The following is a 25,937-nucleotide window of genomic DNA, read 5'->3' on the forward strand; positions in this document are numbered from 1 at the left end:
TCGCCGCCTGATCACAGAGCAGCTAGGGCTGATGGGAAAGCGGATGGGTGGGGGAATGTGATTTGAGGGCATCAAGAAGCGGAACTGACAGAGACGGATTCACTGTGGCCGAAGCATGCAATTGCTTTTCCTTTCCCCCGGAACTGAGCTGGAAGTGCCTGCGGCTGCAAACAATCTCTAAGCAGCAGCTTTCACAAAGCCCAAGAGCCAGAACCATAAAAGCTCAGAGGCAGGTGAGAAAACGCTGAACTGGTTAGAACAAGAAAAAAAACAGGTGGCGAGGAATAACTAAAAGTGATCTCAGGTCCTCGGAAACTGCTGCGTCAACAGACGATCTTAATGTGAACATATTGTATATCTCTTCTCATACCGTATCGGGTCAGAAGTGAGCATGTGTGTATGCATATAAGGTATGACACGTTGTTACTCTCCGTGTGCGCACACATAACTGGTGTGGGTGTGTGAGAGCCACAGACTGTCAGAGTGTGTGCGCTGTTGTAAAGCTGCACAGCTAATTAGGCTGGAGTTACACAGCTCCAAGCTGAAAGCTAAAGTAGTGAGGAGTGTTTCACTCGATGAGTTTGACAGAAGGATGGAGGTGTAGCATTCAATTTACACCCCAGTCTGAGAGAAGGTCCATGTGGATTTCTGTTGAGTTTAAAATCAGACCGAGAGAAGTCAGCTATTTTTAGAGCAGTACAGCGCTGCTACCAACAAAATTATAAAGCTACCAAATCAACATTGCATCAATACACTCCACACCATAATGAGCCCCAAGAGAGTGATGTTACAATGCGAAAACATCATTAGAATATATGCATGAGTTGAAAAATACATATTAATCTAATTTGAATTAAATGTGACAAACATCTTTCTTAATGGCCCAAACTCTTGGAGTTAACATTTGTTAAGAGATCAGACAAGAGCCCCTGTTGCTTCTCCCCTAATGGTGCATGTCTGTGGGGCGATGAGCCATCGTTGGGCGGAGAGCCTCGTCCTCACACGAACCCGCTCTTCATACCGAACATCACTGTTTCTAATCACTCAGTCGCTGCACATCCGGTGTCCAATGCGCTTGTGTAGAGCAGTGGTTCTCAAACTGTTTGTCACGCCACACTTTGGAGGAAGCAAAATGTTGGGGCCCCACCGCCCCAACAACATAGAAACAAAATGGTCCAACTTTTTGAGACTCCTCCATCCGTGCTTTTTTAATTAATAGATTAAAGAAAATTGAAATCCCTTTCAAGTAAACCAGATTGCTCCATCTGACAAAAACTAATAACATGTGCAAACACTTTGTTAAAACAATGCAAATAAAGTTATATATTTGCAAAAAATAACTCTGAGATGGACTAGACAAGGCCAGTTTATTTGTATAGCACATTTCAACAACAAGGCGATTTAAAGTGCTTCTAGTAGTAAATACATTCCCACTGACCTAAAGACATGGCATTTTCTTTACGTGTGAAAGTACTGTGCTTGGACAGGGAAAGAAAAATAGCTGCCATCAGGGCGCGATAATAAGAGGATCACGTAACTAATGCGTACATGCATTTGGACACTTCTGGTAATTACGGTCTGTCGTTGCCGCTGTAGAGACATGTCCAGCCCCACGCAATATGCAACACGGTTCAATGTTTTCCCTATTTTTCTACTCATTACAGCAGATTAACATCAAACCTGGAGTTAGGAATGCCACAGCGCATCACCGAACTAGGTCCTTGAATAATGCTTAAGCATAGAGTCAAAGTCCAGTTATTGTTCACACCTAGGAGAGTGCGATTTTCCTTGTCTGTTTTTGTGAATTCACCCTAATGTTTTCCTCTCTTTCGCCATTCTCCAGTACAATCAAAGTTTCAACTAACGAAGGAGCTCTACAAACAATAGTGGAAACACAAAACTAAAGGTCTGTTACATTGCCAATATGACTGATTTGCGGCATATTGCCGTTGCCAAGTTGGAGTGGTGGCTGTGTCGTGAGAAAGTGGCTCCCACTGAGGAGTGAATTCTCTCCACTGTGAGTGGCACAACAACATCAAAAATATGTATCTGCAAGGCATGTCATGACCCCGTCACCTCGCTCGCACAGCAGAGCAGACAGCTGACATGCGGGCCGGCAAGACTTCCACTGCAACAGCTGTCAGAAAGTCGCACCTCCACCTCTCTTCTAACCCGACGCAGAACAGGCTGCATGCAGAGATGGAAAATAATAGGACAAGCAGCTTAAAAGGGGATGCGGTTTACAGAAAAGGGAAACAATAACAGATGGGTGGACAAATAAAAAAGGGAAATTGCAAAAGCAGGAGTGAAATTGATAAAAGGCTTCAAAGAAGAAGAAAATAGTAAGCAAAGCAGGACATTCAACTGGAGGGGACCATGAATTATTCTGTTGTTATCCTGTCTGACAGCGGTCTCTGAAGACTTTTCTTTCCTTTTTTTTTTGTTGCGAGGAGGTATTCTTCCGGTACAGACGACCTGTGGAATGAAATATTAAAGAGTTCATATCTGCATTAGTAGATCCGAGGGCCCGGCCTACATGGCGCGAATCCAGAGCGCGCATCGAAAATGGAAAAAGCCAACGAGACAGATGAAGAGAAATGGTTCTTTCCTTCCTCTCATTATGTTTAAAAGGTAGTGAAAGGCCAGAACATGATACTGACAGTTTCTCTCTCTCTCTCTAGGCGAGAGACAAGCCACTTAAACCCAGAGAACAAATTCTCTGTCCTCTTACCTGCAGGGCGATGGGGTAAATGTTACACCAGTATGGCAGGTGTAATCAGAAGTAGTGAAAGGATGAGCTCAGTCGGCCAAATTTCACGAGATGAGCAGATGCCGTGAAAAATTAAGTTAGACGGGCAGTAATTGGAGGGAAAAAAAGCCTCCCAGAAGAATAAAGTGAAATGACAATGAAATTAAATCGTAGCAATAGTTTGACATTTTGGGAGATATGCTTATTTGACTTGAAAAAGACTCGTCATCACCAGGAGGTGTCCAGGTTGCTCAAAAGGGAAAGAACGGATGAAACACATCAGAGACAACGTGATAACTTGTGATCTTCAGCGGTGCATTTTGTTCCTTGCTGAGAGCCAGGCCAGTGGTTTGTGAATGACACCAACATGAATTATTCATTATGGCCATATAAAGATGTCATGCAATCTTGAAGTATTATATTCCCCTTTCGACCAACCGTCTGGCTCTTTAGCTGCTAAATGCTCCACTTTGTTCACCTGCGAGTCTCCGATGGAGTGCGTGTGCCATTTGGTGCTAGGCAGCTAGCACGTTTTTTGTTTTTTTTCCAACAGCTGTGTGCTGCTGGAATCGAGGTTGATGAAAGCGTGGAGACTTATTCTGGCCTGTCGCTGTGCTGGTTGGCTTCAAAGCCAAAAGACGCTCAAATGTTCAGAAGAGCTGTCGGGATCGGGGGATAAACCTCTGAATGTGAAAGTGGTTGTTTGTAATAACAAACCCACAAAATATTTTAAGGGTACTCATGGAATCCAATCACAGTAGAGATGTATTCATTTTATGGTGTTTTTTTTTTTTTTGATGGCCAGACTTTTTTCATTATTTTAGCTGCGGGCTTTGATTGGGCTATTTTTGGGCAATGTGTACCCTAACTTGATGAACAACATAAACTAAATTGCTGTTGATATTTGATGTTCAGTGTTTGATTGGATTGCATCTGCTCGTCGTCTTAAAAAAAAGGAGCTGCCCTCCATCCCCAGGTCCAACGCAAACACAGTAAAACACAGAAAATGCAACAAAATAAAGTGATAGGAGGCACATTGGGAGTGACTAATCTCCACAAGTTGAGGGGCTAAATGAAATGAGGACATTGTAAATTACACTATTAGTGTGAAAGACAAAGTGTTGAGAAGGAGTAGTGTTGGAGGCCACGTTGTCTTTGAGGTTGCGAAGAAGTGTTTTCTCAACTAGCGGAAAAGGACTCAGCCATGAGAGGAGGAAGATAGCCTGCTACTACAGGGATGCATGAACCGGAGGACACAGGGCTCCAGGGATGTCGGGGGGGGGATGAGGAGGGTTACAGCATCCTACACTCGGGGGCGTCTGGTGGAGGAGAGAGATGAGGGAGTAGAGGACGACTGTTGTTCTCCCCGAGGTTATTGTAGCACTATCAGTTGCACAACTGTCCTCCCATGGCTGCATTTATTTGAACAAATGCACTCTGAGAAAAGGGCAAAAGGAATGAGGGAGATAAAGACGGGAGGGACGAGGGACATCTGGATGAAATGGAGACTCGCACTGTAGAGACCTGGAAAATAAACACTGGTAGCACGGAGAGTGTTTGCTTTGTTGTGTTTAAGTGCCTTGAAAGTTGGCAGCAGCTCTTTGAATTAATGGTCTAAAAACAAACACAACTTGTGTAAGCAGTTAATACAAATCCTATGTAACACTCATGTAATATTAAGTATTATTACTATTATAAATCAACACTTAGACTCAACTGTGAACATGCAATTATCCGCTGTCTCAGACATAAATGCTCACAGCTAAAAGAAATACATACAAATTAGTTTATTTACCATTTCTTTAGACGCTGGTAAAATACAGTAGCTGCCATGTGCCTAAGTCATTGTAAGAACTTTATTTTTTTTTTTACAGCAATGAAGAGGAAACATCCACTTTATTGACGAGGGAATGTCCCCGGTGTTTGTTCACTACCTCAAAAGCACGTCTGTTCCTGTTGAAGTGGCGTCAATGATCACAATGAAGTGTGATTGATGTCCGTCGGCGTCGCGTGCAGCTCCCTTTTTCTGCTCTAAAAAAAAAACCTGAAGGATAAATCCAGTTGCTAAGCCAGTCCCTCAAAGGCCTGACCTTTTGATAAGCCCATCTCTCAAATTTATGGCAGCTTTGAGTTGCTTTATTGCCACAACCCAGAAATGGTTCATGTTGACACGAGATCATTTACAAGCTTCTCCCCAGAACCCTCAAGGCTCAACAACTCTATATGTGTAGCCGGCTAACAACGAGAGATTATCCTTGGGGGCCAAATAACTTCAGCCTCTGCTTCACCTGAGATTGTAATGTACATCAAGATGGGGGGAGGGGAGGAGGGTTGAAAGCAATATTCTCTGCATAACCTTAATATTTGAACACTATGCAAACTTCATTTTTTGCTTTTCCCTCGGATTTCACACCACCAATCTGCGCCGTTTGCACCAATCTCGCCAACCATTTTGTTTCCCTGTGGCCGCTTCTTGCCAACCATTTTGTTTCCCTTCCATTGGATTAATTCAAGGCCACTACATGACACAGGTCAAAGCTTCCTGCGTTAAAGGTGGCAGGTGTCCGTGTGTGGAAGCATCCCTGAATGGTTTTGTCACAGCAAAAGGTGAGCGTGATAAAGAGGAAATGGACGCTTGAGTTGCTCGCGTGTCCGCTATGATTCTGGTTATCTGTCTCCAGCTTCCTGTTTGCCTCAATGATCCGGGCTGGAACCATCAGGAGCACCTTTTTGCTCAAACACGTTCATGTGAACCATGACTTTCACTGAACTGAGAGCACACTGCTAAGATAAGGGCTCTAGTCCGACCGACTATGGCAGCGAGGAAAGCGTGGTGGACGGAGCCATCTGGCCGGCTCCTACTTCGTCCTCGCTCTGCTGAGCACAAAGCTGGAGCCACCTGTCTTGTCGGCTGCACTATCCGGCAGAAGTTGAGTACCACCAGCATGGTAAGACAAGCCGATGTGTGTGTGTATGTGTTTACATTTCACCTTGGAAATAGAAGAAATGCACAGACAGAGAAGACGAATTTCTCCTCGGAGAAGATCCGTCTGTGTACACATCTGTATCGCGTCTGAGAAATCATATATTAGGCGACATTGATCCGGAGTTTCTCCCTCTTCCTAAAAGCCTCCAACACTATTTCCATGCCGTGTTAAAGGATATGATTCTCTTTTTTCTTTTTTATTGACTGGGGCTCATAGGCAAGGTCACCCTCAAAAGCTTTTGTGACAATATTCTCCCAGAGAATATTGAGTTGTATCTGCATCTAGCATTTGGCATGAAAGCCAAAAAAATGTTTAATATTAAGATACACCACTGTGCTTTGAAACATAGCATTTGGCAAATGCTAAAAAACCCTCGAGGAGATTTATAGTCTGTATCATGTTTCTGTAGCTATATGTGAGCAGTAACTCCCAACCTGAGGTATTTATATATCCCAGCAGGTGTTGCTGCCGTTGCTAGAGGGTAAACGCAAAGTTGGTGGATTATAATAAAACATTCTTGCATTTAGGGAGAAGATATATCCATAAAAATACACACTTTCCACCAACTAAGTTCAAACACCTGATCCATTTACACATCCATTTATTTAAATTGCAAATGCAGGAAATCTTGTTTCTGGTTAGCTAGCTGAGAGTTAGCTACAAGTAGTTGATAAATAGCTAGCAAGAAAATAACATTTGAAATAACCAGCCACAAAAAAATCATTACAAATAATTACCTTTTAATAACGGATAAACGGAAATAGTTAGCTAAAAGTCGTTGGCCATTAGTTGAGAGATGAGAGGAAAGCCATGCGTACATGCTCAAAGTCTTTCAGTAACGAATGACTGGTTGAAATAGTTAGCTAAAAGTATTGGATAAACGGTCTAAGTGGTAAAGTTAAATCAAAGGATAGAACATGTGAAATAGTAAGTTCAAAGTAGTGGATAGTATTGGACAAACTGTTGAAATAATTAACCAAATGTACTTGACAAAGAACAAGAAAAGGCTATTTTAGCGCGTGCAGCAGCTGCTGCTCGGCCTCCTTCCATCCATCAGCTGAACTGTCGGCCCTCGCTGTCGTTTTAGAGAAACACCACGAGAGTGTGTGTCTGGTGCGAGACTCACCAGGGAGCCGGCGAGGCTGACATCCATCCAGCCCGTCAGGAGCGGAGTAGAAGACAGGAAGCCCAGAGAGAAAAGACAAAACCGAGTTGGATCTTGGCCCCCGTGATAAGCTACCTCGCACACGTCAGTTGTTACGGCGTCAGAATTAAATGATAAGATTCCAATTACCGATCAATTTAAACCACCGGTCAAAATTGAGTGGCAAAGGACGATGGAGCCGGAGGTTAAGGATTTCACTCTTTAGCAGGCCGACTTTCCTCCAGGTAAAAAATCGTATAGATTAAAATAGGGTAGTGTAAATGGCCTGCCTCAGTGAAAGAGCCCCTTATCCTGTCATCTATAATGCATTTTTGCTCTTTCTCAATGCCATGACTAATGGACAATCTCATCCAAAGAACTCTTGCATTTACCAAGGCACTCCTTTATCACACTCAAAAGCTTGTTGTCAAGGTTGATCAATTTCCAAACAATCTATCGGTGAATCCGTAGCAGGAGGAGGAGGGCGGAGGGGGGGGGGGGGTCTTGTCCTTTAATTAATCTGACTTGTCTCTCTGCTAAACACTGGATCAGTTTGCAGGACCGCTGCATTATTCAACATGGCCGAGGGGAGGGAGAGAGGAAGTCTGTGGTCTGGAGTCACCTTACTCTGGGCAGTGCAGCAGAGCGAGAAGGATGGAGAAGGATGAGAGGGAGAAATGAAAGTAATGAAAGAGGAGTTGGGGATGGGAGGGTGAGGGGGGGTTGAGAGGCTGGCGGTCGGTAAAAAAGGGGGCAAGGGAGAGAAAAGAAATGAGAGATCAGAAGGAGGGGAGCGATCCAATGGTCGATGTGGTTCAAAGCGAAGGGAACTGCTAAAAGACCACATCCGTGTGAGAAACCGCAGGGGGGGTCAGAGGCGAGACAGGAAGTCCATGTCTAGCGTTCAGTCATCCGCTTCTGCTGACAAACCAATCCTCTTTTTTTCTTTTTTGACAGAATATCCAATGATAAGTCGACAACCACACATCTTTTTTTTCCTTCCCCCTTGTTCTTTTATTGTCGAGCGCCGATATTGTTCAGAACAAACCCCTCTCCCGACCTCTAAATACATCCGTCTCCTCCATCTCTTTGGTGGAGTACACACCTCGTCCCCCACACGTACATCGTGCACGTCGTGTGCTATCGGTTCGTACGGGAACACGGGCGCAAACCGTCGGTCCTCTCGGTGGGTCAGTCGCCGTCGCTCAAGTCACGATAAAAAGCTTTTGGAATGGCCAAAGTACAATGTGCTCACACAGCCGCGGCGGCTGCCGGGGAAACACAGCAGCTGAAATCAAAGGATGTGGGATATTCTGCGAGGAGCTAAAGGAAATACAAAGCACACAGTGGATTTCGCACATGCTTTGACAGACATGTTTTTACTCAGAGCTCTGGGACGGGCGCTCGGGGACGCTGGGGTCACACTCGGCTGTTTGAAGTCCCGGCCCCGAAAAAAAAACAACTCACAAAATAGTCATTTACAGCACATTCACCTTCGTGGTTATGTAGTGGTTAATTACTGTACGTCTTCACTCTCGGCAAACATAGAGTATATTATTCACATGGTATTCACATCACATCATTTACATCTGTATGTACACATTCCTTTCACCCGCGAGAAAAAAAAAAAAAAAAAGTGTCCAGGCACCTCTGACTACACGCTAGCTCGCCTCATTCTTCATCATCAAAAACACGCTGCTCTATCAGTGAACCGTCGTACTCTGGAGCTCCCACCGGAGCAACCAGCTGGCAGCGGAGCTCCTCTAGCTGCCGTCTCTCACCGCTTTCCGTGGGCTTTTCAAGGCGTCTCTCCTTGTCCTTGAGGGCAGGTCCTGGAGCGATACCTTTACCGCCCTCTCGGAAAACCTTTCAGGAGATATGGTGGAGCGCAATATATTTTTAAAGGGCACAAATTGAGCGGGGAATAGATATTTTCGTGCTTCTTGTAAGAAAATGTCAAAAAAGTAATTAAAATACAAAGATAATTCATTTCTGGGTCATGGGTGGAGGCTGACGCAGGTCATTGTGTGTATCACACATGCCAAGCCGCCCGAGTTTTGTTCAATGTTTCAGGCATTAATAGTTTCCAGTGGTTTCCAGGTGTTGAACTGGAACAGTGGCTTTTCTTTGTCGATCAGGTCCGTGATGACTAAAACATCTGGGTTTACGGGTCTCTTGCTATTCATTCTTCTCAAAACACCATTTTCTATTTTAAAATACCATAATGACCTCCGTTGTGAAAACACCAGTCACGAGCGTTGACGCAAAGTAGCATTTGTCCTCCTTGCACAATGTTAATGCCCCGTTTTATTTATATATATTTACTTTATTTATTTTACACCACTAGGAACAACAACTAATATCCATGTCAAAATAGTTGAATGAAGCCCCTCGTGAAAGGGGTGATGGTGAAAGTCAAACTGGTTTAGCTTGCTGAGACAGTTCACAGTACAACCAAGTGCCTCAGACAACGAAAAGGAGCAAAAGGAGTTACAGACTCAAACCTGCAGCACTGGTTTAGACACGTCACCACGGCATTAATGGAACATCATTTTTCACACCAACACTATGGCATGTCGGGACATTTTGAACAGTTTCCCCCCCCCCCGTCGCTCCTTTTTCTTTCCTGCTGGGCATATAAAATACAAACAATCACTTTGGAGCGTGAACGTTAGCTGATGCGGTACACACTGTATGTTTGTAGGCATATATCAAGATGGTAGAGGAAAAGCAAATCGAGAATTCAAGTCAGTAAACGGGATTGGCACCGTGACAGTAATGAGACAGGAATGGTCCGTGGTGGCACCGGGCCCAGCGCTGTGGTCCCTGGAAATGTCCACCGAGAGCACACATGGTAATCCAGCACAAACATTATGGCAAAAATACAACACGTTGCACTACTGTACAGTTTCTGCATCAATACTGTTGAGGACTGAGCCGGTCTATCCTAATGCTGCAAATCTCTTTGTTGCTGTTTATACACCAGTATGACAACCATCTTGCTTCATTCAGTGATTTGAATAAATCCGTCAGAGAGTAAGGCAGTTTATGGTATGGTAGAGAAATCATGCCACAACCACAGTGGACTGTTGTCGTATGTAGCTCTTGAGGGAAAAGGAAAATGTCTCCAGGTTTGGATCATTCAGTTTTGACTCTGGATATTCATCCAGCCTCCTTCGCCGTTTGAATGAAACGATGAAACTCGGCCATGGTGACCTTCCTTCAGAATAAACGGGTCCATTTTGTAGCTCCGAGTATTGTTTTCCCGCTACAGACACCGTTAGCACAAAATGCTCCAGTCCCGAGGCAAAGAGGATCGAGAAAAGCACAAAAGAAATATCAAAAGAGATAAACATCACCAACAAGGAGGAAATCACAGCTGTACATTAAAGGTTAAAAGTTAGAACCTTGACCAAAGTTTTTTTAAATTTTTTTTATCTCCTTTCTTTCCAATCCTTTCATTGCCAAGTCCTTAGGTCCAAACATTAAGGTCGAGGGGTCACTGGGCGGCCTCAAATCGAATCTCCAGCGGGTGGAATACTGCCGCTGTGGTCAACATTTGGTTGCTATCTACCTTCAAAGCAGTCCAAGTACTCCAGGACAAGGTCATAGCAGAACCGATACTGGTCCTGAGGGGAAATGAAATATTCAAAAGTGAAAACGCATGAATAATCATAGACATATTGATGCCAATTTCAAACACACATATATTTTTTTATTGATTTGTGTCTCTTACCAAGGACTCGACCATGTTGGGTTTGCAGTTGCGTAACGTTTTGACAGCATAGAAGATGTCCACCATGTTCTGGTACTGGATCATCTCAAGGAGGATGTTGCAGGCACAGAGGGTCCCACTGCGCCCACCACCGTTACTGCAGGGGGGGGGGGATGGACAGACATTAATGTTTCTCAGATTAGAAAGCCGCATGACTTTGGCGACCCCATGCCAATTCTGCCACTATGAGGTTGATTTTGCTGCTTTTTTAATAAAACATCTTGACTGTCAACAACGGTCTTTGGTCATCCCCGATCAGAATGTTAGATTTGGGTTTATTAGCATGTTAGCAGGCGGGTTTTCGCATTCAGCTGCAAGCACCACTCAGCCTAAAAACAGCCTCACACAGCCGTGGAGTGTAATTCTGTCTGAACCAGATCAGAGTCCAGAAAGAAGTTACCAAACCCGAAGCGAACTTCTCATTTTAATGTCCGGCCAGAGTTCTGAGTTGATGTAATAATATCACGCAATTGTTGCTCACATGGTTCTAGCCATTATTTAGTCTGGTAGAAACAAATTCCAGGGCTGAACAATAAGTATCCTGACATTTTAACACATTATTTTCACTAAAAAGAACTTGAAGCGCCGTAGAGTAAGTGAAGTGGGCGGGTTGCAACCTGAACCAGAGCATCAGTTGTAAATATTTGTCTGAACTCTGGTATCCACACTAATGCGCGAGTATGGCAGGAGAGTCGTTTTTTTATTTTATTGTGATTCATGCACTATAAAAAATCGCCTTTGTCTTTAAAATGTGCCATACGAATGAGCTCGCCCCGCTTTGCCTTCCATTAGACGCAGCGCAGCTTCAGACCTCGACGGTCATTAAAGCTGCAATCCCGATCTTATCGCGTCGCATGAGCTGCGTATGTGCAGCACATTTAAATACAAATGCCTCTCAAGTGTCCAATCGCAGCCTCCTAATATGTTGGAGTGGTTTCTGGAAGACAATAATGCAGCATGAGCGCGGCAGTAGTCTTCATAGTCTTCATGCTACCTCATGAAACACGTGACACAGTTCATACAGCGTACGCAAAAAAAAAAGAAAATTGCGACACGTGACGAGCTGTACATAGAAAGAAGGAAAAAAAAATTGGAACAACAGCAGTGTGGCATTTCCTCGGAAATATTGTCTTGGTCATCACAAATGAAAGGCAATATCAATAAACCAGCGGAGGACAATCCGCTTCCTCTCTCCTGAGACAAATCCAGAGAAGGTGGGCATGGACTCCTCTGCAGCGCTACACAAGCAATATTAAAGTAATCAATCGTAGTCAAGCGCCTTGGCAGTCCTGAATTTACTGTAGTGAGAGCCATCGCATTCTGTATTAAGCCGTAATTGATTTGATCTCCATAATCTCTTTCCGGGTTGTCGTGGGTAATGCTGTGTGACAGCGCTGAGTGATGTGCTTTTGGATGGGGTGGTGGGTGGTGGGTGGTGGTGGTGGTGGTGGTGGGTGGGGTGGAGACGTGCGACGGGTTCGCAATGAGCCGGACGGCCCATTCACATTCATCAGCGGGCGTGCGCTCCGGGGCCTTGGGACAACAGAGGGGCCCCCTGTGAACTGCGCTACCTTACAACACAGTTTGATTTTCTACTTTATGAAAAAACTTGGCGGCGAATCTCATCGATCCGAAAAACCCACGTGGAACGCCGACGAGACACGAGCCTCCGTCTCATCGAGACGGTCGTGATTTACCACGGTTTTTTGTGATACACTCCTCGTGGAACGAGATTTTGCACCTTTTTTTTTTTTAAAATGTCACTCTGCGACAGCAGTAATTCTCACGCCTGAGACCTTTTCAGAGAGAGAGAGAGAGAGACTGAACGTATTTCTGCCTCGTCTCTTTTTACTTTTAATTTTACGGCGCGTGATGCGTGCCGCTCGCGGATTACTCACAGGCAGTGGACGACAGTGCGTCCTTCTCCACACTCCCTCTGCCACTTGTGCACTTGAGCCAGCAGGTTGAGGAAAGCCTTCTTGGAGTCCGGGACATCTCGATACGCCGACCAGCGTAGGAACTGGAACTGACACACCACCAGCTGGCCCTCTTGGAGCTTTGAGGAAGAGGGGGGGCCGGGGGGGGGGGACGCAACAGAGAAACATTAAGCACATGGACCGTGAGCCCCGTCATACTGTGTGTGGCTGTGCGCGCGCGTGCTCTCCGCCTTGTTTGTGTTGCATTACATCTTCTGGTGGTTTCAGTGTTTCTGAGTCGTGCCAGTTAACACGCCGTGTTTGAGTTCTCCCCCGGGCTGCGTGCCGGCGCGCCCAGCCGTGCTCAGCTCAGCAGACTGACTTTGAGATATATGGGTTTGCGGGTGTGAGCGGGGCCCCGCCGCCGCGCTGGAGACGGGTCCCTGTGTGTTCATAACCTCGTCCTGCAGAATCTCGCCTAATACTTAAGCACCAGTGGAGAACTGTAAGTCATGCAAATTGGGCTGGCAAAGACACCAATGATGCATGGAGGAATTGCCTTAGCAGATGTGGGATTTACACTATGTACTCTTTTTTTTTTTCCTTGCACTACACTCAAACCCACACATATATATGCTTACATTGCACTTTGGTTGACTTGTACTCCCTGCCCTTGTATATCATTGTCAAGCATACAAGGAAAGCTCACTAAAGCACTGCTGGAGGGGCAGTGATGGGGAGAGGTGTGTGTTATTTCGGTGCGATTTGATTTCTCCCATGCTGCGTTAAGTCGCCCTCTCCTCGACAGTGGTGTGCACTTAGGAGAAGAAAGGTGCCACCGGGTGGAGGGGGACGACGGGGGCAGCCGAGAGAGGAGGTGAGGACGCCAATCAAGGACGGAAGTTCTGGGAAAGGAAAAGTGGCGCTGCTTTCTAATGGCAGCGAGGAAACGCCTTGCATACAGATTTCTTCAATAATTGGTTGACAGTGATCCTGAACAGTATGCATGAGCTTATGCAAATGTGCAGGCTTAAACCATACCTGCACACACCAACACACACACACACAGTAACATGTGAGGGAAGACACAATTACCGATACAGTTGCACACATCTGGAGCATGAAAGTTGCGAAAAAGGCCACAGTGACATCCCCTGTGCTCCCTCCACCGTGACGGAGCTGTCAGTGCGTTTCATAAAACCCGTTTCATAAACGTCTTCCTAATTCTATACATGCTAGATAAGTGGGGGAAATGTGTGACATTGTTTTTGAACAAAACAAGCTCGCAGCTTGAAAAGAGAACGCCGTCACTGATGATAAGGCATGCATTTTGATGTGGAAAGTTCCCTCTTTAGTATGCCTGCAAGCACAAAAGAGAGGGAAGAAGGATCTAGGTAATGACACGAAGAAATGGAACAAAAAAAGAGAGGGACTGACCTTTATTGCATGCATGTTAATGTGCTTTTCTTGCATGTTTTTCGTGCAAAGTTCTTATAATATGTATCACTCTTGGGAACATCTTGTAGAAACACTGGTTCAATTTTCTGGACTGCTGAATACCAAAACAATGTCCCTTGTCGTATTTATAATACAGTCTATGAATACGTTTTTTCTTCCTCCTGATGTGCTACTGTGCTCACTACAAATCTCCAGGCTACAATTTAGCAGTGTATTTATTTTCAAGGGTATTTATTTGACATCTCCCTCTGCTCCACGAGGCACACACTGAAGAAATGCCGATGTGTATATGCAAAGATATAGACATAGCAATAGCAAGATATATGCAAAGGCACAGACCGGAGAAATCTAGCATCAAGTGGAGCATTCAGCCGTTAAGCCTCTCACACACACAATAAGGTTTATAGAAATTAAAATCCTCATCCGAAGGTTTCCGGTACACAGTAATTGTACAGCCGGGTCTATAGTACTTTGACTCTGAGGACTCGTGTCAGGTGGTTTTTATATGCACATTTCAGCTGGCAGCTCTAAATGCTCTGTAGGTAAAATGTCACATCTGAATTACCGGTGAGGATCACGGCTAATGCATTTCTAATGAGGGTCAAGTTATCACTTTGTGAAATACCACCGAGTGGAACAACATGTCCAGGTGCAGGCTTTCCCCCCCGAAACGGCAATGACTCACCCTCGTGACATTCTTGACCCGAAACAGACGAGTAATGACATCCTCATCTGCTGACATGGACAGAAACTCCACTTCCATCGGCCCGTACTGCTGGAGGCCCGGCTCCGGCCAGTACTGAACACAAGGCTACAGGTAGAGGGGGAAGGAGAGAGAGAGAGGGAGAGATTACATATAGCACGTGTCGTACTCGTGCATTCTTCAGTGGTTTTGGCCAAGAAACACTTTTGCTATCAAAGAGAGAAGAACTTTAAGAAGCTAAGATGACACAAATGAACCCAGTATGTGTGTGAACGGGTGTGTGTATATGCAGTGGGAGGGTTGGGGGGGTATAACTTGTCCTTATAGTACGTTACGGTGTCGTAGTGGTGTCCATGAGGCGAGCAGCAGCGGGAGCGAGAGATGTTATGCGCTTTGAGAGCTTGCGAGAGGGAGACAGAGTGCTCCAGCGCCACAAATGAACTCCATCACAGATTATAGAGCGAGATCTTGCGAAGAACAACTTAAAAAGGGCGATAAGTGAATTTTCAGGCGAGAGCCAAAAGTAACCGCATTGCACTGGGAGAAAAGAGATGAAAAACATTTAACGGGGCGCAGATTAATGTGGGACTGAACAGGTGGAGCCCACAATTTATTGTATTTTCTTTTCTGTTACACAACAGCATGCAGACAAAACAACTGCAGTTGATAACTTCAATGTAAATAACTTCTATTCATACTTAAAATGATCATCTTTGGAAAAAGTGCGGCTTCCTCTGCTCCGAAGAGCATTTGTAAGATTCCACCACGCCCAAAAAACAACGACCAATCAGAGCAGAGGAGTCTCTAACGCAGCTGTCAATCATTGCTTGTGAAGTTTGTGAACTCCAATTAAACTGTCAATCTAAAAGTTGATCAATTATGAACCTCTGCCACCGCATCGGCTATTGCTCGCCTCAAATGTCGTCAGAAACATATTTCCGTGTAATGTTTAGCCGTAAAATGTGTTATTAAAGTTACTAACGGCAGCTTTAATGACCACATCTAACACAGTGGTTAAACATATAATATAACTTATTGACATTGTTCTACAGTTACAACGTTAAAGCACTTAAATCAGCAAAGATGAATATGATCTTTAAGTTAATTCTCCTTTTTTAATAAGGTAATCTAATAATGAAGAAACAGTAGAGCCACTACGGCTACTTACACCTAATAAGAATATGTCATTGTCATCAGAGCATTGTCAATGAAACACAAAATACATGTTATGGGATGATTTTACAACAATTAGGTAGAAATCTAAGGTAAAAAGATCCATAATTTAAAATAAGCACCTGCTTTTCTTAGGCTGTGATACAATGCAATACATATTTCACATGATTAATGTTTCATGTTTAAACAAGCAAAGCATGTAAATCAAGCATTCATGGGAATAAACTAAAATCTATATTCTGCATAAGCCATTATCTTGGACGCCGTTGGCGTTTATGTAACTCACTAGTGATTCATACCCATTAAATATACAGGTGTTAACACTGCACAAGGTAATATCAAAATTGACGCACAAATACTTGAACGTGTCCTTGTGAGAGTTGTTAATAATGTATTGATGAGAGCTGGAATGACGGATTAAAAGATTCTTATTCAGAGTTTAAGTATCTCTGGAGCTGTCCTTGATCGAGTTTGTTTGTGAACCGCAAATTGCATCGTATCCGTCAGCGCTCCTCCTCACAGTGTGGCGCACCACAAGGGTCAATCCTGGGGTTAATCTTATTTTCTCCCATGTTTTTTTCTGAGGCTACATTCTTAGACGGCGTGACGTCTCCGCATTTCTTTCCATTATTATGCCGATCATATCAAGTCATACCTGTCCCAAGGTCGTTGAATAATTCAGCGGCATCGCTGTTTATCTGCCATTAAGCACTGGTTGTCTGCCAGTCTCCTTCAGCTTAACTCCAACAAAATGGAGATCTTAATTATTGGCTGAACACGTCTGTCGTCAGGTTGTGCCAGCTTTCAGAGTATGTTGTTCCTTCGGCTGAAAATCAGGGATTTACATTTTATCAGTCTGGACCCTTATATTACAACAATGGGCATAATCTCTTTTCCCCTCACCTGAGAAATAGTTAAAGAATGAAATCACCCCTTTCTCTTCATGACACTTGGGCTATTTTACATGCTTTTGTTTCATTCACGCTTAATTAATGATCTGCTCATCTCTCTTAATCAGGAAATTATAGGCTGGCTCAATTTGCTCAACAGTTGGCTGCCAGACTCTTCACAACAACGTTAATGTGTGAATCATTAATATGCTTAGAATAGACTTTGAGGATCTATTGCGGACTTTTTAAGTGTTTTTCATTATGACGCCGTATTACCTGGTCTTTAATAAAAACGACACACTATTTTAGTTCCTTGTGTTCCACTAAGTTTGATTGATTTCTTTTTGTTTTGTGTTCCTGCTTTTATTACAAATGTAAAAAAAAAAAAGAAGCAGAAATACTGTAGCACAGAAAGAGACACATGCTCATGAGACAAAAAGTCAACTATAAGTCAAATAAAAAGCCCGATATGTGGCTGAAGGGTCATGCAAGCCCATTCTTCAGAAATGTAACTCGAGGAGTGGAAGGAAAAACTGGGGTGGGAGTTATCAAGTCATGCCTTGAGATCAATGTGGTCAGGGATCAAAGCCCAACAAAATAGCAAGAAGGAACTAATCCCGAGCACAGTAAGAGACAGAAATAGTGACGGCGGTGTCGGCCGGAATAAGTCTTCAGAAAAGTTCAGATAACCTCGAGACTGGAAGAAAAAAAACTTCCGCAGCGAAACCGCGGCTCTTGTGCGAGTGCACTCACACATTTTTCCTTCATGCTGTCAACAAAATCAATGGCAATAAAAGCCCGTGTACAACGCTTTGACCGTACCCAGGCAGAGTTTGACTGGTTGAGTTGGTTGAGCATGACCACGGCCGTGCAGCCGTAGTCGAAGACGAGCCTCCAGAAGTCGGCCGTGGTGCCCGGCAGAGGGTGAGGGGTGACGATGAACGCAGCCTGCCGGTGGAAGCTGTCGGCGAGAGCGGCGTTGATGTAATTGTTGCTCTCCCCTTCGGTGGTGACCAGGAAGGCCAGCGCGCGGTCGGGCGGCAGGACGTCCATGCTGCGGTTCTTCTCTCGGTTTCGGGGCAACAGAGCGATGCTGCACTCCTCCACGTCCAGGTGGGGAGTCACCGAGTTGAGCGTCTGCAAACGGGAACATTGAAGAGGTGAGATGAGAATCACACACATGGAAAGCGTGAGGAGGAGTGAGACACGATGGCAGAGAGGAGGAGGAGGGGGAAGGAAGGAAAATAACATCGTTTGAAAGAAACTAACATCACATTAACAAACGGATTCAAATGATTGAAAGGAAAATATTGCATACCAATTGTCTTTGATGAACTCTCTGTTCATTTAGCCGTAATTACATGAGACAACATGAAAAAAAACAGTAGTTTGATCATTAATACGCAGCATCAATAATAGATCTGTGACTTGCCGAGCGGTACTACCGGTCGGCTGTTTGCAGACTGTGGGATGAGCAGAAAGGCAAACAGAGAGCCGAGAGGCTCGCAGAAATAATGCCAGACGAATGCGTTGACAAGATCAAAGTGAGGCATGAAATATTTGCCTTTGTGAAGAACTAACCGTCAGTAATCAAAGTGTGGAATCAACCTACAGTGTCACTTATTCTAAGCAATATCTATATTGTCATTTTAATGTAAAGAATATAACTGTATGATATTAAAAAGGAGGAGCGTGAGCCTTTTCCATTATTACTTTGAAATGCTAAATCTGGAATCAATGCGGCTGCTGGTTGAGCGCTGGGGGGGGGGGGAAGGTAAAGCTTGTGGGAACACAGCTGGCTTTCTTCTCTCCTAATCAACATCTAATAAAATGTTCTGAGAGCATTCCTACAAACCAAGCAGAGGACTTCAATGGCAGTCGCACAGAATCAAAAGTGAAGGGGAACAAACATCCTCCTGCACGAAAACACACATTTTTTTGGACACATTATTATTGCTTTACTATTGTTGGTGGTAGTAGTAGTACAAGTACAGTAGTAGTACTAGGTCTACTACAGTATAATATTGTTGCTGCTACTAGCAGCAGAATTACTAATTCCATTGAAGTAAATCCTTTTGTTCCTGATATTTTAAAAATTGCATCATGAATGCAAATATATTTTTTTCTGTACTGTCGTGCTCAGTCAAACAGTGACTGAAGGATTTTATAGATTTTTAATGACTTTTTTGATGGGTAATTTTTTTTTGTACTCTTTATTTATAGTTGTATATAAATTGCCAGCTTGCAAAGACAACTAAATACTGGAGGTAACAAAATAAAGGTCGGGGTGAGCTCTTATTGTGAAAGGCTCAGAGCCTGAGCGTGTCGGAGTCAGAGCGCACTCTGAGATTCTTTTGAATGAAAAGTGCGTCACAACAAAAATGAAATTTGTATTATTATCGTTAAATTACTAGAGTTGCCCGTGTTATTACTGAATACATGTTTTTGCTGCATACTGGACCCAAATAAATATGAGCTCAGGAGGTTGTTCAGGTCCTCGACGTGAGCCTGACCTGAAACTCCTCCCGCAGCTGAGACGAGTTACTCTGGGAGTCCACCCGCAGCATCTCTTTGTAAGTGACCGCGAACTCGTTCACCAAGATGGCCGTCTCCCCGCACAGGCAGGCCTCCAGAATGGCGTCGTGGATGAAGATGTACTGCTCCTGAAAAGACGACAGCCGACACAATGAAGTGCCGAGCGTGTGCAGCGTGTGTAAATGTTGCAAACAGCGAGACACACCAAAGAGGCCGGCGAACGCAGAGAGAGATTAACATCATACGTTGATGTGAATAATTAATCCCACAATACGAGAAGAATGAGTTGCCATTTTGTTCTGAATTAAACATGCGCTGTAATGTTGGTGGTGCATGTAAGCTGTTGAGGAATAAATCAATATGTCTAAGTCAACAAAACACATGCGTGGTGCATTTAATTAGAGCACCCCCGCAAATAACTCCAAATAAAATAAACAAATGTCAATGTCGGATTTACATAATAAGGGCTAAAATTGCAAATTGCCTGCACATCTAAAGAACAGCACGTGCCGACAACACATTGAGAGACAATGCAATTCTTTCCTCCAAAACTATTGCAATGACCTTTACATGAGTCCCAGAGGGGCAGTATGATAATACACCCCCCCCACCCCCTCCTCTCCTTTCCCTTGCTCTTTGAATTTCCAAACAACAGGAGGGGAAAAAAATAATAAATAAATAATCTAACTCTCCCAAAAAATGTTGCGGCGGAGACAGATTACCATATGTGACGCAACCTCCTGAATATGTGCAGGATAAAACTGCAGCTATTTGACCGAAGTCTGCATGTGAAGTAGTTTCCGAGCTGACCTCCGTCTGGATCATGTTGATGCGTCGGGAGCAGAGGGTTTTGACGCAGTTGTAGATATCCACCACGCCTTCGCACTCCGCCATGTCCAACATGACATCCAGCACGATGTAGCAGCCGGTGCGGCCCGCCCCCACGCTGCCACACAAGAGGACAACGCACACTCTTAAAGCATTTTATTCGCCGGACTTTTCGGCGAGGACCAACATCGCCGGGATTCAGTGTGCCCCCCCCTAACCCGCTCAGAAGCACGAGTTATTAGCGCCACATGACTTAAAGGTCAGATGCAGCACACAGCCGAGGGTCACGCCACAGATGGAGGTTTGCGAACGCAGCGTACGCGCCACGCCGGGATCGGGACAATTTATCGGTCCAAATCCCCCGTTTCAACAATATTCAGTGAATCCCCGATTTTTTGGATGGTTTTGTAGGTTATGTGGCCAGATTTTCTTGTGGTGCGAGGTATTCAAAACGTGTTTTTACGTCCCCAGTCTGCTCACAAGTCCGTCCTGGCAACACCAATTTCCAATTGCAAATATCAAACATGCTCAATATTTACTGCACACACTATGAGAACAGAACTGAAACCTTTTACTACATATCATTACATATCATTATGCGTGGAGTCTCACATTTTCCAAGCTGTTAAAGGTCTATTAGTTCTTACATAAGCTCACATGCACTAAAAGCACGCACAACACTGACTGTCAATAAAGCAAGCGGAAGGTAGGAATAAACTACACACTGGGGGAGAGCGCCTTCATTCTCAGGTCAGCGAGTTATTACTCTACGATACCTTCTTGTGCAAATTGCTGCTATATTAATGCTCTGAATGTCTAATGTGCAGCTGAAAGCCATCACTGGCGGCCAGAGGTGAAAACTAGACCACACTGCATTTACACAGTGTTATACAATGCGCAGTGTATTTGGATGAAGGTTACATCTTTGTATGAAATGTATTTTGGTTAACTTTTAATACATTTAGTTGTGGCTGTACCTTCTACAAGTTAATAAACACTTTGTTAGGTCTGCACCAATACACAATTTAGTGAAAGTACAAATCTGAATAAACTGATTCGGCATGAATATCCATGGTCACATTTTGGAGTCTAGTGTTGTATTTATTTAGCAATCTGAGTGTTTTTAAATGGCCAATGTTTGGGCACTTTTTTATATTCAAGTCAGGGTAACATTTGAATCACAGGAATAAGGTATTTGTTTGTAAAAGAGAACAAAGATGTGTGGCAGCATGATTCAAAAACCCTTTGTGTTGAACTGATTTAATAGCAAGGCTGTAAAGAGGGCCTTACCAAAGCTAACGGCTGCCTTTTAATGTGACTCACTCTGCACAAGGAGAATACCATCCATCACTAAAACTACATGTGCTTTTGAACAAAAGTCACAACACGACGGGTCACAGCCGCTGCCGAGCGCCGCACTACCTGCAGTGGACCACCACGGGGCCGGCGTCAGGCGGCGTGGAGGCTTTCACTCTTCGTATAAAAGCCAACAGTCCGGTGGCGTGATACGGCACCCCGTGCTCCGGCCAGGATGTGAAGTGGAACTGACGCACCTCATGCTTGGTCGAGTAGCCTCTCTGGAAACAAAAGCGCGGCACAAATTAGCATGGCGCGGAAAGCATCAACATTTATACGGCTTGCATCGTAACCGTAATCGCGCCTCGGGGCCCTTTTTTATTTCATCCCGAGACGGGCCCCCGTCCATTAGCAGACGGCCGTGATAGATGTGACAGATTTTTCGGTTCGCCGTGTGGACATTATTTACGTAGGGTGCTAGGTCTTCGAGGACAGTTAGGCCTGTGGGCATCACACGCTAGTAGCAGCTGCACTGTGACAGACACGCGATAAAAAAAGAAGAAGAAGGAATTACTGAGGCTCATCTGAGTTCATGGAGGGCTGCGAGGTTTTACTCCTCTCCACTGGGAGGCTCGCTGCAGACACACAGCAATTTCTTCCTCTGTGCGGAGATGACAAAGTAAAGCGACGCAAAGCAAAGATTTGTTGAAGACAGAAATCCCCCAAAAAGAAAAAAGGAGAAAAAAATAACTGAAAAGAGCACGGGGAAAGAAAAAAAAAACAAGCTGTCAACCAGCTCCCAAATTCGTGCCGATTTGAAATAAGCGGCAGCGTGTGCCCGTGGAGAGCGGATGTGACAGTGTGATGATAATGCTGTGTGTGTGTGTGTGTGTGTGTGTGTGCCACTGTCACTCCAGCGTGGCTCCGAGCCCCCCTCCAACGCATGAGATCCCCCAGGAGATTGACAGGAGGAAGACCACCGGGGCCACAGCATACTGTAACGGCTGCGGTGGAAAGACGGCAGGGGCATTCACGTCGCGACTGGTGTTAATTCCTCTCAATTTAGCATGTAGCCCTCGCACGCATCGGCTGTAGATCCTGTCGAGTGTCTAATCCCGTCTAGTAATGTACTGCTTCCCTTTCTGAGACGAAGTACGAATACAAGCAAAAGATGGTGATGCAGACAAGGGCGGACAAAACGTCAATCTCAGGTAAACTTACTCTCTCCAAGGCAAAGGTGCGAACTGTGTATTCGGCCAGTGTCTCTGTCTTCAGCAGAGTGATGTTGATGTCCCCGTACATCTCGCTGTCTTCAGGCCAGTATTTACAGCATTTCACCTGTTTCAAAATAACCGAGCAACGGAGTTAAACCTCTCGGTAACGTTGCAGAAAAAAAAGCACTTGCAAAACTAGCGGGGGTATAACATATGTGTTGATTGATTTACATTTTTTTGCAGCAGAAAATTCAGCGCATCCACCAATCTTAATTAATAACTAATAAACCAAAGAAAAGGGTGAAAACGTTTTAAGTTAAAACATCCATCCTTTCACAGAAACGTTGCTCAACAGAAAGACGACCTGTTCTTTCAGATAGAGCCAGTGTTCCCCAATTTAACCTTCTCAGACTTAAATTGCCCAATTTTCTAAATCGTTTCCCTCTTGAGGAGTAATTTCTCTGAATCTCCCACTCGTTATGACAAAGATACCTTTTACATTTCGATAGATCTATAAGGTTACACCAAATAAATGACTTCTATTAAATGTGCTGCAAGGCCGTTCTCTGCTGTGAGCGATGCTGTTGAGTGTTTCAGGTCACTGCATTAGAGCGTCGTCTTACCTTCAATCTACTCAACCACAAGGTTAAACTGTTCAACACATGACACGAGATAAGGCTGTTAAATGCAGGTTTAATTGTATTGGATGATTCTCAGTGTCCCCCTTAAACCTCGTCTTGCGCTAGTTGTGTCCTTTTTCCAACATATTTGAAATTTCAGCATTAAATGAAGCATTAAATTGTAATAACGACAAAAGAGATAATTCCCTGTATCATTGTGATCCATGAATATGAAGTGATTGGTTTGTTTATTTAACTAAAACAAATGAGTGTGTAACAGTCAATACATTCAAAACGTACAGGAGCTACACGCAAAAACATTCCTCCGCAGATATTTCATCTTCGATGGCAAAGAAAAAAAAAGCACAATAATCATATAATCATTGGATGCAAAAATGGACAGGAGGGCGGCAATCTTCTCCACGGAGGCCAGGCACAAAGGAGGTCGTGTTCTTTTATTTAATGGAGGTGTTGTTTGGATGCAGTCCCACGTATCAGTCCTCATTTGTTGACTAGTTTTCAAAATGATTGGACTGGAGAAGCACATTATATGTTGGGCTACTCCTAGCCATCTTGTGAGTAATACATTGCTCTTGCCTCTTCTTGAAAGAGCAGCTCAGAGCAGTTTTCATACACTATGTGTACCATAAATATAGCATTAAGCCTGTGTTATTGTACCGTGGATATTCAAGGACAGCAGCTCTAGTTATGTGGCTCAGACATTTGTATGCCTCGCATGTATTTCACAGCACATTTTATTGACTAATTAGACGATGAACATCGCAATTTCATGATGTTCTCTAAACAGACAAATATGGGATAATCCACGTCCCAATCCTTTAAAATGTGTCGGTTCAATTACCTCTACAGTGCACAGAGACTGTGTGTCGCCTGGTTTAAAGTGTGGCCCACAATTACCACCGAGAGAACATGGTACATGGAAAGTTAAAAAGGCACTGTTTTGACATTTTGGGAAATATGCTTATTCACTTTCGTGCCGAGAGTTAGATGAGAAGATTGATTTCATTCTAAGTCCTGTGCAGGAAATATGGAATTACAACCAGGCAGCGAGTTGGCTCAGTTTAGCATAAATACTTGAAACAGCTCTCTGCCCAAAATTTCAAATGAACTCACTCAAAAGTGCCGGCATGTGGGTTTTATGGTGCAACTTTGTCTCCAGTCTTCGTGCTGAGCTGCTGCTGGCTGTAGCTTCATAGTTAGCCGACACACATGCAAACCGTATTGCTCTTCTCATCCAGCTTCCAACAAAAATAAGTGCATTTCAAAATGTTGAACTGTTCCTTTAACAGGCTCCGTACTGCTTGTGGTTTCACATAAATGCAGGGCATCTTCACTCAAATTAACCACTTTCAGGCCGTGGTGTGCATGCACAGCAAGCTCCTGTGAGATCTACACTTACCACACACACACACAAAAGCCTTTTTTATATATCCAAAATGTCCCCTATGGCGAATGTGTGATGTTTCTGAGCACTGGGTGGTGACAGGAGAGGAGGGGAGGGGGTGGTGCACATCACTTACCCTGCCAACTTCCACCAGCTTAGTTATCATGACGATGCTGAAACAATTTTCCTGCCACACCATCCTCCAGAAGTCATACAGAGTCTCCTGCTTGGGTCCTGCTGGGGAGAGGGAAGACATAACAGTGAGAGGAACAAAAGCGGCGGCATCAGAAAGCATACTTTGTTCAATTGCGGTTGTGCGGCGTCGCATCATTGCGACCTCGTTGTCCTTTCCTCAGACGGCGTGGCCGTACTGATCCCTCCGGATTGAGCTGTCGATAAAGTTATTGGGAATTGCGAGCAGGGAAAAGGGTAAAGGGTGACAAAGCAAGAGCAATGCAGCTGGTGATGAAAGCCCGCGGGACCGTCAGTCACCAACGGTGATCAGAGGAGGAGAATTCAGCTGCAACTTTCAAGCGAGGATCACCTCAGAAAGGAAACGCTCAAAAACACTGCTGGTGTTTTGTTTTTTTTCTTCTTCTCTCTCTCTCTTGCAGGTTTTTTCTCCCGCTGTGTCTCTAACTGGGTGAAGACGAGGAGCTGGTGCAAGATAAGCAGATGAGCAGACCTTGGGTGACTTTGAGATTGGATCTCCCTGGAAACTGACACTCCTTAGGGGTTTAGAAACATTTTTTTTTTCATGGATTCCTACTGTACATTTGAGTGACAGAGGATGAACTGATCGCCCCGACAATGAACGCGGCGCTCGGCCCGCTGCGGGGACTGAGAAGTCATAATTAATGTCTTTAATTATTCACCGCTTCTCATGAATAATGGAGTGACATCACTAGCACGGGCTTCACGGGTTGGTGCTCACGCTATTACTTTTGGATTTTTTTTTGCCGTGGAGATTGTTTTGGCGAGGGACTGTTCATGAGCAGGCTCATTGGTTAGATCATCTTCAATTTATTACATGGCGGCAAAAAGTACTTATCGTGCTGCATGCACATACACACTCACGCATGAACACACACACACACACACACACAGCCTTGCCTGGATACTCACCCTGAGTGGCGATGAAGTGGTTGGATCGATGGTAGCCCTGAAAGAGAGAAGAAGGATGACATGCTGAGTAAGCCATCTGCGCCTGAGGCACAGCTGGATGGGAGGGTGCCTCTACGTCT

At 44.5% G+C, this 25,937-nt stretch overlaps 1 protein-coding gene across 4 annotated transcripts in view; it reads right to left on the reverse strand.

The window, feature by feature from the left end:
- Positions 1-9,502: 9,502 nt before the first annotated feature.
- Positions 9,503-25,937, reverse strand: part of ptprub (protein tyrosine phosphatase receptor type Ub) — a 147,377-nt gene continuing 130,942 nt past the window's right edge. For all 4 annotated transcript variants that reach the window (XM_068569314.1, XM_068569312.1, XM_068569311.1 and 1 more), the window contains 11 exons: positions 25,819-25,855; positions 24,830-24,927; positions 22,676-22,792; positions 21,581-21,735; positions 20,141-20,276; positions 19,309-19,458; positions 17,618-17,932; positions 14,715-14,840; positions 12,554-12,711; positions 10,617-10,752; positions 9,503-10,509 (listed from right to left, as the gene is read on the reverse strand). In XM_068569314.1, coding sequence (XP_068425415.1) covers positions 10,447-10,509; positions 10,617-10,752; positions 12,554-12,711; positions 14,715-14,840; positions 17,618-17,932; positions 19,309-19,458; positions 20,141-20,276; positions 21,581-21,735; positions 22,676-22,792; positions 24,830-24,927; positions 25,819-25,855 — 1,491 coding nt within the window. In that variant the 3' untranslated portion in view covers positions 9,503-10,446. The remainder of the gene's footprint in view (positions 10,510-10,616; positions 10,753-12,553; positions 12,712-14,714; positions 14,841-17,617; positions 17,933-19,308; positions 19,459-20,140; positions 20,277-21,580; positions 21,736-22,675; positions 22,793-24,829; positions 24,928-25,818; positions 25,856-25,937) is intronic.

Source organism: Clinocottus analis, unplaced genomic scaffold, assembly GCF_023055335.1.
Source record: "Clinocottus analis isolate CAN_PGR_092001 unplaced genomic scaffold, fCliAna1.0.p SCAF_9, whole genome shotgun sequence".
NCBI lineage: Eukaryota > Metazoa > Chordata > Actinopteri > Perciformes > Cottidae > Clinocottus > Clinocottus analis.